The 12,736-nt window shown below is 40.8% G+C and overlaps 2 protein-coding genes across 7 annotated transcripts in view; both read right to left on the reverse strand.

The window, feature by feature from the left end:
- Positions 1 to 12,736, reverse strand: part of LOC120454995 (neurobeachin) — a 159,126-nt gene that overhangs the window by 111,083 nt on the left and 35,307 nt on the right. The gene's annotated exons all lie outside the window — the stretch shown is intronic.
- LOC120455000 (proteasomal ubiquitin receptor ADRM1 homolog) lies at positions 6,486 to 7,837 on the reverse strand. Its single transcript, XM_039640814.2, has one exon. It carries the CDS (start codon positions 7,755 to 7,757, stop codon positions 6,837 to 6,839), a length of 921 nt encoding a protein of 306 aa, XP_039496748.1. The 5' UTR covers positions 7,758 to 7,837; the 3' UTR covers positions 6,486 to 6,836.

Here is a 12,736-nt window from a genome sequence, read left to right on the forward strand (position 1 = left end):
GCCTTTAACGTCGTCCATTAAATTTTAATTTCAACAGCCAAGCTTAAAGCGATTTTTTTTAGGATCCATACATGAATGGGATTTGCTTTTCCTTTGCTTTAACTGCAAGCTCTCGAGGTCATTGCTTGGTCTTTCGTCCCAACTCAACTCCCAAATGCACTGCCCCTGGGGGCGTGGCAAGTGCTCCATAAGAAGTCATACTCATCCTCATTCCTATTCTCATTCTCATCCTCTTCCTCAATCTCGCCTGCATTCTATTCTCGTCTCCATGACATCGTCATCGTGGCATTGACAAAAGCCCCAAGTAACTTGGCTCTTGTCTCGGTCGCCGTCTCGCTCAACTTGGCCGGCTTATGCTTTCAGGCACACACGCATTCAATTTGCTGGCCCACACAAACACACACACAAGGAGAAAAACTGCAGTAACTATAGTTTTTTGAAAAGCATAAGCATTCTATAAAAACTTAATCCCGCTAAATGAATGATTTTTAATGAGTTTTTGGCAAATATGAAGAATTAAGGTCATTTCGCAATCAGTAGAGACAACTAACAGAGTAATATATTTGTGTGTTTATTTATTTAAAATATTTAAATCAATTGGCAAATTAAACGAAGACGAGTTTTATTTATATTTGTATAGTTTCTTTAGAGCCATCTAAAAAAAAGTAAAATGGAAGTCAGAAAAAGTATTTTATTTGCTGGCGAATCGACATTTTTTTTTGCCACTGTTTTTGTGCCATGCATTTTTAAAGCCAGCAGAGCAGCAGCCAGCGAAGCGTCGACGACGATGACTGAAGTGGGAAATCAAATGTTTGTAATTAAAATTAAATATTCTATTAAAGGATCAAAACTGCAAGCCAAAAGGATACAGGATGCATGCAGATGCAGCCAGTAAACAGCAATCAAAAGCGGCATATGCATATAAAGTAGACACCCTGAATGTGAATGCGGATTAGTGTGCGTGTGTGTGTGTGTATGAGTCGTTGTCTGTATATATTTCATAACACAAATGTTTAATCAACGCAGCAGGACGAAAAGGACGAAAGGACAGCAAGGACTGCCTAGACCGAAAATAAATAGCACATCATCAGTGTCAGCTGGGGCCAAAAGGGAGCAAAACGACAGGGGGGAAAATGGGTGGGGAAAATGGTGGGAAATCGCCGGCTGAGGTCGTGGAAAAAGGCATGGCTCGGATGGTTTGAAACTCACGAAGCCAGGAACCAAATGCATTTGGGAATCCTGCATTCGCCTACCAAGTGCCATCTATGCAAGCGTGAAATGTCAAGTGCTCAAGTTTGAATTTGGCTTGGCAAACACTCACCCTCACACAGGATCAAACACACACACTCACACACATGCAAAGTACACACACTCTCGTAGGCACACACCCATACTGTGATACCATCAGCAAAGGCAATTGGGAGCAAAAGGCAAATACGGCCAACTGCACAAGCCAAAGGCAAAACATTAAAACAAACAAACGAAACACACACATGCGAATGATATCCATTTAGTGTGCTTCTTACAACATCAATTAATAATTGAAAAATATATACATATACATATACACAACTGTTTGCCGACGAAATTGCGGAAATCGAGACGAGATTCATTGATTCAAGATGAAATAATGGTGAACTGAGTATTTCTTTAATAAACACGAGGTATTTGCGTTGCCTTCGGTATATTTAACCTCAAGTCAGTAAATATCAAACCTGATGATTATAAATATCTCTTATGTATAATTGCGAAAGTTAAGAATTTTGGAATATATATATAACATTTTAAACTGGACTGCTCAGAGTAAATTAGTTTACTTTACACAATTCCAACGCCTCTTTTGAGTATTTCATTGTGGAATCATTCAAACATATTTACTTTCATTAATTAAAACTGACAGTCGACATATTGCTAATAAATGACGGCTGCAAAAGATTGCTTAACCCAGAAAATCATTAAATGAATGCAAAATTAAAACGACAGCCACCGATTTTTACATTAGAAGTGTTTAATGAAAACCCACCAGGAAAGCAAATATTGAATTATTTTAGCATTTATTTTCATCAAATATTTATAGTTCTGCAAAGTGTTTTTTTTATTACTCGCGCAATGAGTAAACATTAAAACTGTGATAATAATAATGCATGAATAAGTGATTAAATAAATATTTATGGAATTTAAGCCGGATTTAAAGCTGCTGTTAATAAGTTCAAACTATGCAAATTAAGGTAGTTGTAAAAGAAATTAAATAAAGCGAGAAAAATATCATTGCCATCTACAATAGATTGTCGCTTGTATAGTATTGTGAATATTATTATTGCGGCACACGCAAATAAATTGATTTGCAATTGATTATTGAATTCGTTTGGTTTTGGCTTATGATTACTGGTTTTGCTCGCCTGCCATTCACTTGGATGCAAAAAAATATCTAAAAATGATGAAAAGGTTTAGCTTTAATTGCCTGCGGTTCACGTGTTTCACATTTGACATGACTAGGCTCAATCAATAAACAAAAAATACAAAACATATCACAAACAAACATTGGGGTTTAAATCTTAAATATATATACATATATATACCAATTTGAAATATATTTGCACTATAGAAAAGAAGAGAAAATCAGCCATAAAGAATACGGCGTGGATACAGTTTTATGTGGCATTTAGCCCAATGCTGATTATCCACATATTCGATTTAATTTCGAATCGGTTTTATGTCCTGCCGAGATTGTCAGATGTGCCCGAAAAGTGCCCCTCATTCATTTCCCCCCCATTGGCAAGCCCTTTCCAAATGTTTGCATTCGGAACCGCACACACAACAAACTCTGGTTGGCCGGCAATTTTACGTTTATATTTCGCCGGATATTTCCCTCTTAGCCATCGTCCTCGCTGACTGCACTCTGTGTTCTACATAAATATGAAATTTATTAGTGAATTATGCGTATCCTTTTGTGCGTGTCAGTTCCGGCTCGGATTGCATTTTCGCAGCCGGAAAGTCGAGGAGGCGGATCAGAGAGGACCAAATAACCAGAGGTCCCCAAACGTTCCGGCAACAACATCATTACTGGACTGGACGTGGCCCAAAAAAGCCATTTCTCTTTTATTTATTTATTTTTTTTTTTTGTGCGTACTGAAAAAAGCCAGAGCTTTATTGCCATTTCGTTTGGACGGTGGTTTCTGGGATTTTAATTTGTTAAATGCACTTTTGTCCTCTTCATCTGGCATATCGAGCGATGCACTTAACCCGCGAATAACATCATGGATTCATGGGTCGTCCGTAAAAGTTATTTAATTCACGGGATTCCAGTAATTGTTGACTTAAATCGGATACATTTGAATTAAAATTTCATGCGAAACTTTTCGGTTTTGTTTGTCCTTTTCATATATATTTGAAAACAAACAACTAGTTTTCCCACTATCAATAAAAATAATTTATCAAATTCAACACTAGTTTAGTTTTCAACTGCATTCGTGGTGTTTTGCTCCGTAGATACACACCTACTGCTTCTATTTAATCCGGCTTTTTTGGCTGCGACAAGAAAGTTTTTCCAGCTTCAGTTGGAAAATTTATTCATTGCTTTCTGCAAGTGGGTTAACTTTCTGGTTTGGCGACGCGAACAAAGCTCGATGGCGACATTTTATTGTTGTCCCTTGGACAGGCGGTTCTTCCCCCAGTTTCCTCCGATTTCTGTCCCCTCCTCGCATGTGCATGATTTTTTTTTTGCTTTTTTTTTTAAGGGGAGAGAGCTTTTACGCTATTATTTGATTTTTATTCGGGTTCCGGTCGGCCCCGCGCCGCACTCCCTAAGTTATTGTCTCATGGACTGCGGCATCAATGCGAACTAGGCCAGTGGCTAAAATTTAGTGGAGGGGTAACGGGAAATGTTGGGAAGGAGGGAGAATCTGCCAGCCACACTGTCGCTGGCCATTTGGCGACTTCCCCCCGTCCTGTCGACACTTTTTATTACACACTTTTGCGGCAGAGATGTCAGGAAATCGATGGATACATTATCAATAAAAAGAGTTCCCTTACCAAGCCGAATTTAAAGCACTTTACTTTGAATGGGTGCAGTCAAATAGTGGTTTTTTTTAATCGAAATTATCGATAATACATCGATGGTGTGCCATCTCTACTTTTCAAGGGCAGCATTTTCAGGAGCAACAGAGCCAAATTGGTGAAAGGCAGAGGAAATGTTTGACCACCTCCCAATGAGTGTTTTCTGGTTTCTGGGAAGGATATGCTTGAGGCCAGTGCGTTTCCTTTATGCGACAATGTTTGCTCAATGTCGAATTCCTCTGCCATTTGCCATTTGTCATTTGTCTGCCATTTTCTGGTCCTCTATTTGTGTGACTTCCGTTTGCCGCAGCATACGCCATACATCACACACTTATAAATATGTATGTATATATATATATATATATGTCTATTTACATATAAGCATTGTGGCATTGACAATTATGACACGTGCTTTAAGTTTTTGACTTTGCCTTCGGGCGCGTCAAACAGATTCTCATTAGAAATCCCATTGAAACAGCACACAAATTCCTCGAATTTCGCCATCTCCTTAATTAAGTGCCTTTGGCCTATTGCCATTGCCTGAACTCAAAGTGGGATAAAGCCAAAGGCAAAAGAAATGTATGTAGTTTCTACTCTGCTCTGTTTATCCAAAGGATACTTAATACGTACGTACAGAAACTCAGTGGCAATAAGCCAAGCTACATAACCAATAAAATGTGGCCATATTTTGTAATTCAGTAATTCGTCTACGTACTCTGCTTCAAGCATCAAAAATAATTGACCAATTGCTTGTAATCTCCATCAGTTGGCAAATTCTATGGGTATTTTCATTGCCTGCCGGGCAATTGAAAAAAAAAAGAAGCCAGCCTTTTATTTACATTTAGCCCGGAATGAAAATTCACTTTGAGCAACAAATGCTGCTTGTTTGCACGGAGCACGTTGTGTGTTGCATGTGTGGCTAAGATGCTTTGCCTTCACCTTTGACTACAGCAAAAATTCCGGCAATTTCGTGTGTGAATTACCCCAGGTTTCTCTAGCTCCCTGCTAGTTTTAGTTTCAGTTTCAGTTTCAGTTCCAGCTACAGCTACAGCTACAGCTTCAGTTGCTTCATTATCAAGGACCAAAAACAGAATCAAACACACACACACACTCCACACACTGTGCATGTTGTGTGTGTGTTTGCGTAATTCAAGATGGCAGCAAACCGACAAGCTGAAGGGCAGGAAAATGGGTAGAAAATAGGTGGAATGAGTGGTGGTATGTTGTAGTAGTGCCATGGAGCAGTGCGAAGTACAAATGTAATGGCAAATTTTTGAAATTAGTATGCAACACGCATAGCCGTCGAGAGCTGGAGAGCTGGAGAGATGGAAAAGTGGCAAAGGGCATGAAAATGTGAATGTGAATGCGAATGTGAATGGAAATGGAGTTTGTGAGCTGAGAGCTGGAAAAGCGGCTAAAGAGCTAGCTAGTGCCCTATGTTGCACACTCCGCCTTTTTTGGGGGAAAAGCGGGGGTGGGGGGGGGTCCTTTTCTCTTAACTATTATTGCATTTACTTCGTTGTGGAGAACATCAATAAGCGGCATATTTAAGCTGCTTGTTCGGTTTAAGTAATTTTTATGGCAATTCTCTGCAACGCCATTTACCATTAAGTTTTATGTCGGTCCCACAAGGGAACGAGAAAGGGGAGCATTATTAGTTTTAGTTGGTTAAATACGAGAAACTCAGGGAAAGTATCATGGAAGTCAAGCGAATTGCACAAGTGGCACGTTTAAAATGAAATGCCATAACGTTTGCCTAATTTAATCAATAATGTTATAAGCGTATTCCTGAATCCTTTAAAGTTATATGCCTTAAAAGTGCACTTATATGAGAAACAAAGCGCAGACTTACTAACATCAAAAACGCTGGACACACACTGCAATGACTAATGCTGCATAAAAGTGTAGACAAAAAAAACTGGGTGGCAAAAAGTAATCGTCAAATTTGCTTTTTCTCTGTCACTATTTTCTGTCTTTTTTTTTTTTTTTATCAATTTTTCCACCGCCAACGTGCCATTGTCCAAAACTCTGACACAATGCAACAACTTTCCGAAAATTTAGCTTTTCTTAAGTTTTCTTTTCTGTGCCGGAAAAAAAGGGTAAAACTGTTACCAGCCCCAGCATATTCGAATGCTTTATCTGGCCCGAAAACCCATCGCACAATGCCTTACACTGTCCCGCTGTCCACCATTTTGCCGCTCACTTAGTTTCATTAAAACAACGTGGAAAAAGTTTTGGGTAAGCATGGGCGGCACAAGGAGTAGAAGGACAGTACAGTGCGCCATACAAATGAGGCAAAGAAAACTGCTGTCGCAGGGCCGAGGACTCTGAAGGAGTCGAAAATAACAAAAAAAAAAACACTGGAAAACAAACTCCACAGCCACAATAACCCGAGATCCTAAGTACTCCCCATAGTTTACAACTATTTCTTATTTGAGAAATTTCCTTCGTTTTGTATTCATCGTTGCTTTGCTCCTTTTTCTGTGTATTTTATATCAATTTTTAGTGTTTCCCCATTCTTTTCCTTTTTTTTCTCCCGTTTTTTCATTTTTTTGCTACTTCTTTTCTGGGCACAAGCACACTTGGTCTTTGTCTGGAGTTGTGCAGCAAGTTGTCGTCTAACTTATGGCATCTCATTTATCTTCGTAACTCGAGACGAAACGACGACCAAGGAGTCAAGCAGTTATTGCATTTTGTACGCTCTACCTCTTTTCAGTTTATGTGCCATACTTAATTCTCTATATTTTGACTTATTTGTGAGCATTGAACCACCTCCCGGTTCAATCGGCTGGCCTTTCGTCATGATGCAGTTCACGTAGAAAGCGCTCAATATCCCCAACTTGGGCGGCATCCAAGGCCTCGAGATGATCATGTTGGAACAGGGGTTCCAGAATCGATCTGAGCACTCCCGAATGCAGTGCTACGGAGAAATAGGACAAGGTCTCGTTAAATTGTGGCGAATGCATATGCTCTAGAATGTCTTCCTGCTCATCCTCTGCCTCAGGATCCTTGGGCAGTTGGGCTAGCAGCTTCTCACGTCTCAATGGGCAACTTAGGAGATTTTCCACTGCTTCGACGCCATAAATGCGCAAAACAGCTGTCAAGTCGAATAGCTCTGTATCTGTATGGGGATCGGAAAATGCCAAGGGCGGTGTAACTTCCACCGTATCATCACTTTGCTTATGAGTCACACTCCGTCTAGTTGGTAGCCAAGTTTCTGGCGTTCCGGCCAGCAAATCCGCGAGAACTTGAGGATTTTCACTGCCCCCGAAACCGCGACGGGTTTCGTGCTCCACATCTGTATCCACATCGCCGTCGGCCGCCGCACTCTCGTCCAATTTGCGTTCACCACTGGCAATCAGTTCGTTGACCCGCTGACAAAATAACGCATCTCCGTCCGCCTGCGGCTCCTGCATCCAGAAAAAGAAACGCTGCGGCGATCGTGTGTACTTGAGGACATAAACCCGACCGGTTTTGCACTGATCAATGTGGCGAAATTCGAGGACGCCCGGCGTGGCGACAATGTCCAGCTCAACGGCCCCGGATCGCCGGTCCATCCAGTGGATGTGCACCTGGTTATCACCAGCGGATCGGCGCACAAAGAGCAGGCCCTTGCGCTCATCGGGCTCGACCATTTTTCCCAGAAGTATCATGCGGCCGGCCTTGTACTCGGCCAAATTGGGGCCCTCCGATTCGGCCATGTGGCTGTGGCAACTGGAAATTTTTTAAGTGATCACCGATGATTTGACTTATGGACAATACACAAGCTGCGCAGCCAACTTTACTGGCAATTCCATTCACAGCAATTAGGTGTTCATTTCAAGCGTTTTAACGATTTCTCTCTCAACCTTAACACTTAAATGCCAAAACTTTGGTACGTCCCCTAGTTTTATAAGTACAATAAATGTACATCGAAGGCAATAGAGGTTATGTTTTTGAAAAGGAAAAGCGGAAGGAAAGAATTATACGAGTATAGCTCACACACTACGGCTCATTTATGGCTACTTCAGCGTGAGCCGTTTGGCTGTCCAGCCGGGGCGGCAATTGACCTTTAATTGCACACTTAAAAGCACATAAAAACGTGGCCAGGATGCACGAGGCAAGAGGCAAGAGGAACATGAAGAGGAAAAAGTTCAAGGAGCAGACAGGAAAATCGCCGGTGGCCGGAGGTCCTGGGTCAACAGAGGCGTAGTAAGCGCTGTAAGCTTAGTCAGGGGGCAATTAAAATTAAAGCGATGACTTATATGGCTCAACGGACCGGACAGCGAATAACGTGGTACTCACTGCACTACAGCTACTGGCTTTCCTTCTACATCGCATTTTGATGGCAACTATAGATATTCTTAATGATGCATTATCCCATTATTGCCTTCCTAAACGCCCTGTGCGCTTTTTTTTTATTGAAGTAGCCTTCTGTTTATCGAAATAATATTAAACCATATCGCCGGTATCCAAAAGTATGTGACATTTCGAAAATTGTCAAACTCCATTTGGTTTGGCCACATTTTAATTGATCCAAATCATCTTAGATGTATTTGAAATATTTTCGTTTAATTTAATTGGATTAGAGTCAATATGATTGGCATGATTTGTTTTCATTCAATTAAAGTTGATTCGATTGGGTGTGGGTGTCTGTCTGTCTGTCTGTGTGTTGCAATGTCATGTCTACATGATGAATTATTCAAGCATATTGAATTGGAAACGAAAGCACGATGTAGACACATCTTTTAGTTACCTCACAGTTTTACACTTTGCCCAGAAAGCAGCTGCAAAACCAACGCGCCTTAATGCCTTTTCAATAGACTCGTGTACACATTGCTATATAAATATATATATATAAATTTATATAGATATATATACGAGATATATATATTCGTTTTAATGACAGGACTCCTGCAGCTCAGCTCTCGTCGCTCTCTGTTCGAAAGCAATTACAATTTAAGTATTTAATTAGGGAATTACGTGAGCAAACACCCAACCATCCAACAACCCAAGCAACCAAGCACCCAGCCACCCACACACATGGCGAGGTCAAATAAATGGAAAAGGAAAAGAAACCGTGTATGAAATAAAATAAAAATAAAAGGAGCGTAACGAAGTTGCCCCAATTGTGGGTGGCGCTTGTCCACCTGCCCACCTGCCACGCCTCCCCATAAATGCCAATAAAAATGAAGCCAATTGCTGTTGCCGCAACAAAATAAGAAAGAACAAAAAAAAAATGAAAAGAACAAGAAGCATTTGAGGCAACTACAAAACAATTTGTAGTTTACGCTTTACGCGTTCTCTACAGTTCGTCCGTAACGAAAGCACGAGCTAGGACCCCGAGAAAAAATGAAGGGATGGGGAAAACCAGGGGAAAAGTGAAGGAAATGTGAAGACGATGGCGACGGACGCAAAGGATAAGCGTGTCCTGGCATCCGACTGACCCACGTCGCCACTCGTCGACACCCGCAGCCAAGCAAATAGTAAATAAAATCAAGAACTATAAAAAACCTAACAAGAAAAAGAACACTAAAAATACCTTTTAAGCGATAGTGTATATGGCAACTGGGATGCACCCAGGTTGTTTCATACCATTTGTATTTAAAGGCTTTTACAAAAACTAAACCCATTTGATTGAATCACTTCAAAGGAAAATAATCTACTGTATAATCTTTAAAATATTTCAGTGCTCAAGTGTAACTTATGTTCCACAAAGAGACGTGAAGTTCTCGCAGTACACCAAGGCGTATACGTCATACTCTAAGCGCACGAAAATTACGAGCATTGTGTTGACAAATACCTTAACTTCAGTTAGCAACCCAAACGCACCAACACACGCCAACATTTTTCGCAACACTCACTGGCAATTTTCCTTCATTTTCAGTTTCATTTTTATGGCTACGTTTTGCTTTTCCCATGCTTCGAATTTTATTTCCTTTTTCTCACATTTTTTTTTTATTTTGCGGGTATCAATAAATTGACGTCGACCAAAGCTAACAAACAAAAGGGGGGCGAGGGGAGGGGCGCGAAAGTGGGCGGTAGCAGGTAAACATGTCTACTATATATATAATGTAAAGATGTGTCACATAGGGTTTATATATATATTTTTGTGTACAAATGGATGTGTGGGCGACAGTGGCAAATGAAATGATCGCCTTTTTGACTTTCAACCATAAGCATGGAGATATATGTACATACATATGTATTTTCGCTGTTCGCTGTTCGCCTCAATTTATGCTCTGCAAATATGTGCGAAGTTGCGTTTTTCGCCATTATTTGCCCTGCATTTATAATTTGTTGGTCGTAAATATTATACGACATGAAATAATCATTTCACAGCATCTCAAAGGGCAGCAATTTAAGATTTCTGCTTAAAAAATCTTGATGAAATGCTTGTAAATTACACGGCAGATGCAGACAGGGGATATAATCATTGCAAATTCGTTAATAAACCAAAGATTAAGAGAGGGAATTCAAGAGTTATATGAACACGTAGCATCAACGAAAGAACATACCCGTAACTTAATTAGCATTTGCAATTTGCCTTCGACTTCCGAGCGTTAAATTTTAATCAAGGAAATACTTTCGGCAGCAATTGCCTGAATGTAAATGCAGTTCAACAATTACCTTAAATGCCCCACATTTCAATAGAAGCAGTTCGATAGAAGACCTTCTAGGACCATGAATTATTGACTTGGCTTAATTGAATGATTTCATTGCATTTCGGCCGAATGAAGATGAATATGAAATGAGTTAATTAATTGAAATTTGTCAACCCAAGGGACGGTGGTTGGGTTCAATGAACCCAACAAAATAAAAAAGCCCCTGCCATTTTGTTTCACCTTCGTTGGTGTTTTTTTTTTTTGTAGCCTGTCGTTTCGCAGTTGCGTCATTAATTCATAAGCATGAACTTCATTTGGTGTTTTTACTCTTCTTGTTCTGGTTGTAATTCTCCATATGTGTGTTTAGTGTCAGTCAGGCCAATTAAACGAGTGAAACGAGGAGTCAACTTGAAATTAACACACACTCGCACACTCGCGCACACGCACGCAAGTTTATGAATCTCAAAAATGTGCCTCGTTGCCCCAAACTAATTTCACTCACCCTCTCACGCACACCAACACGCACACCAGCACGCACACACCGGCATTCACGCCACAGGAGTTAGTCCTTTCCGTTGTTCCTGTTGCTTGTTTTCTGACAAAAGAAGCCAACGAAAAACACACAAGCACTGTTCGCAGTGCCAATCCCTTTAAACCAAGTCGAATTCATGAGATACTCTTTGGCACTACTCAATGGATTTAATTACTGTACTAATAGCATAGCTAAATATGAACACACAGATATTTCCCTAACATAAAGTTAGAGAGAGAGAGAGCATACACCATAGTCAATTTTATCTGGTGATTATCTTTCCAACGCTTGCAAGTTTTCAGCCAATCATTAGTTATATATTTTCTGCGCCATCATCGCCATAAAAACGAAGCGACTGCCGCCATTTCGTGGCCAGGAAATCCTAGAATCCTGTCAAATTGAAAGTGTATCTCGATGCTTTTTCAGTTTATGCTGCAACCCGTTTGGCCAACAAAAAAGGGAAAAAGGGCAAATCTCCCCATCGGGTTTTTCTTTTTCCCGCCCGCAACACACACACACGCACACAAACACACACACAGGGACACACACCCATGATTGGTGGCAGGTTTTGTTAATTTACGTATTTTTTGGTCTCGCTTCTCTTGCTCCTTTATTTTTGCTGTTTTCCCTGGCACTTTACCGCCTTCCGTTGCTCTTTAGCCTGGAGTGCGTGTTAGATAAACTGACAGGTGGGGAAACTCGGGAAACTCGGGAAACTCTGCGGGTGGGGGGAAGTCGGCCTAAGAGGGGTAGAAGGGGGGCGGAAGGAAACTGCAGGATATGCCGCAAGGGCAAGCGGATGTGTTGCTGCTTTTCCACTAAACCAACCCATCTGCCACTTCCGAACCCCCAAACCCCCGAATACGACCTCTGCCCTAGCCCTCTATTTTCCTTAACCCTTTGACGGCAAGTCATGGTAAGTATGGGCGTGACAGCCGCCCTAAATGCCAACGAGGACACAACAAAACATCAGCATCCAGTGTGGGCGGCATTTTTGTGGTTTTTGTGTGCTTCCTTTGCTTTGCCAAAAAATATATGCGCACAATATAAACATTTTCTATATACTACAGCATGTTATATAATTTAATTGTACATAAGCCCGGTTTGTCTTGCCATTATTTCAACTTTCAAGTGGAGGTGGCAATGCGACTTATGCTGCTTCAAAACGATTAAAGAGTTGGGGAAACAACTCGTTTGATACCCCTGCTTAAACATCATTTAGCAATCATTTAGCAGCCATGTTTCAAGTATTTAACAAATACGGTTATGCATTTTTAAGGATTCCATTTGAAATGTGAATATGAATTACGAAACCGAATACTTTTTTTTCCCATTCGCAAACCCTGCGCAACTTACGCGGGGGCATAAACAATGGTGGACGTTTAATAAACATCATTTAATTACAGCTATGGCGAGCTGAAACGCGGGAGCTCTGTAGGGATAACCGAAGGACCCTTGGTAATTTGTATAACTTTTTTTTAATTATCCTCGGATTTTTCGCTTTTATCCTCCCCGCCATCCTTTTACTGGTGATTTAGTTACACAGCGAGAAATCGCCGCGGGT

This window comes from Drosophila santomea, chromosome X (genome assembly GCF_016746245.2).
Source record: "Drosophila santomea strain STO CAGO 1482 chromosome X, Prin_Dsan_1.1, whole genome shotgun sequence".
Taxonomy (NCBI): Eukaryota; Metazoa; Arthropoda; class Insecta; order Diptera; family Drosophilidae; genus Drosophila; species Drosophila santomea.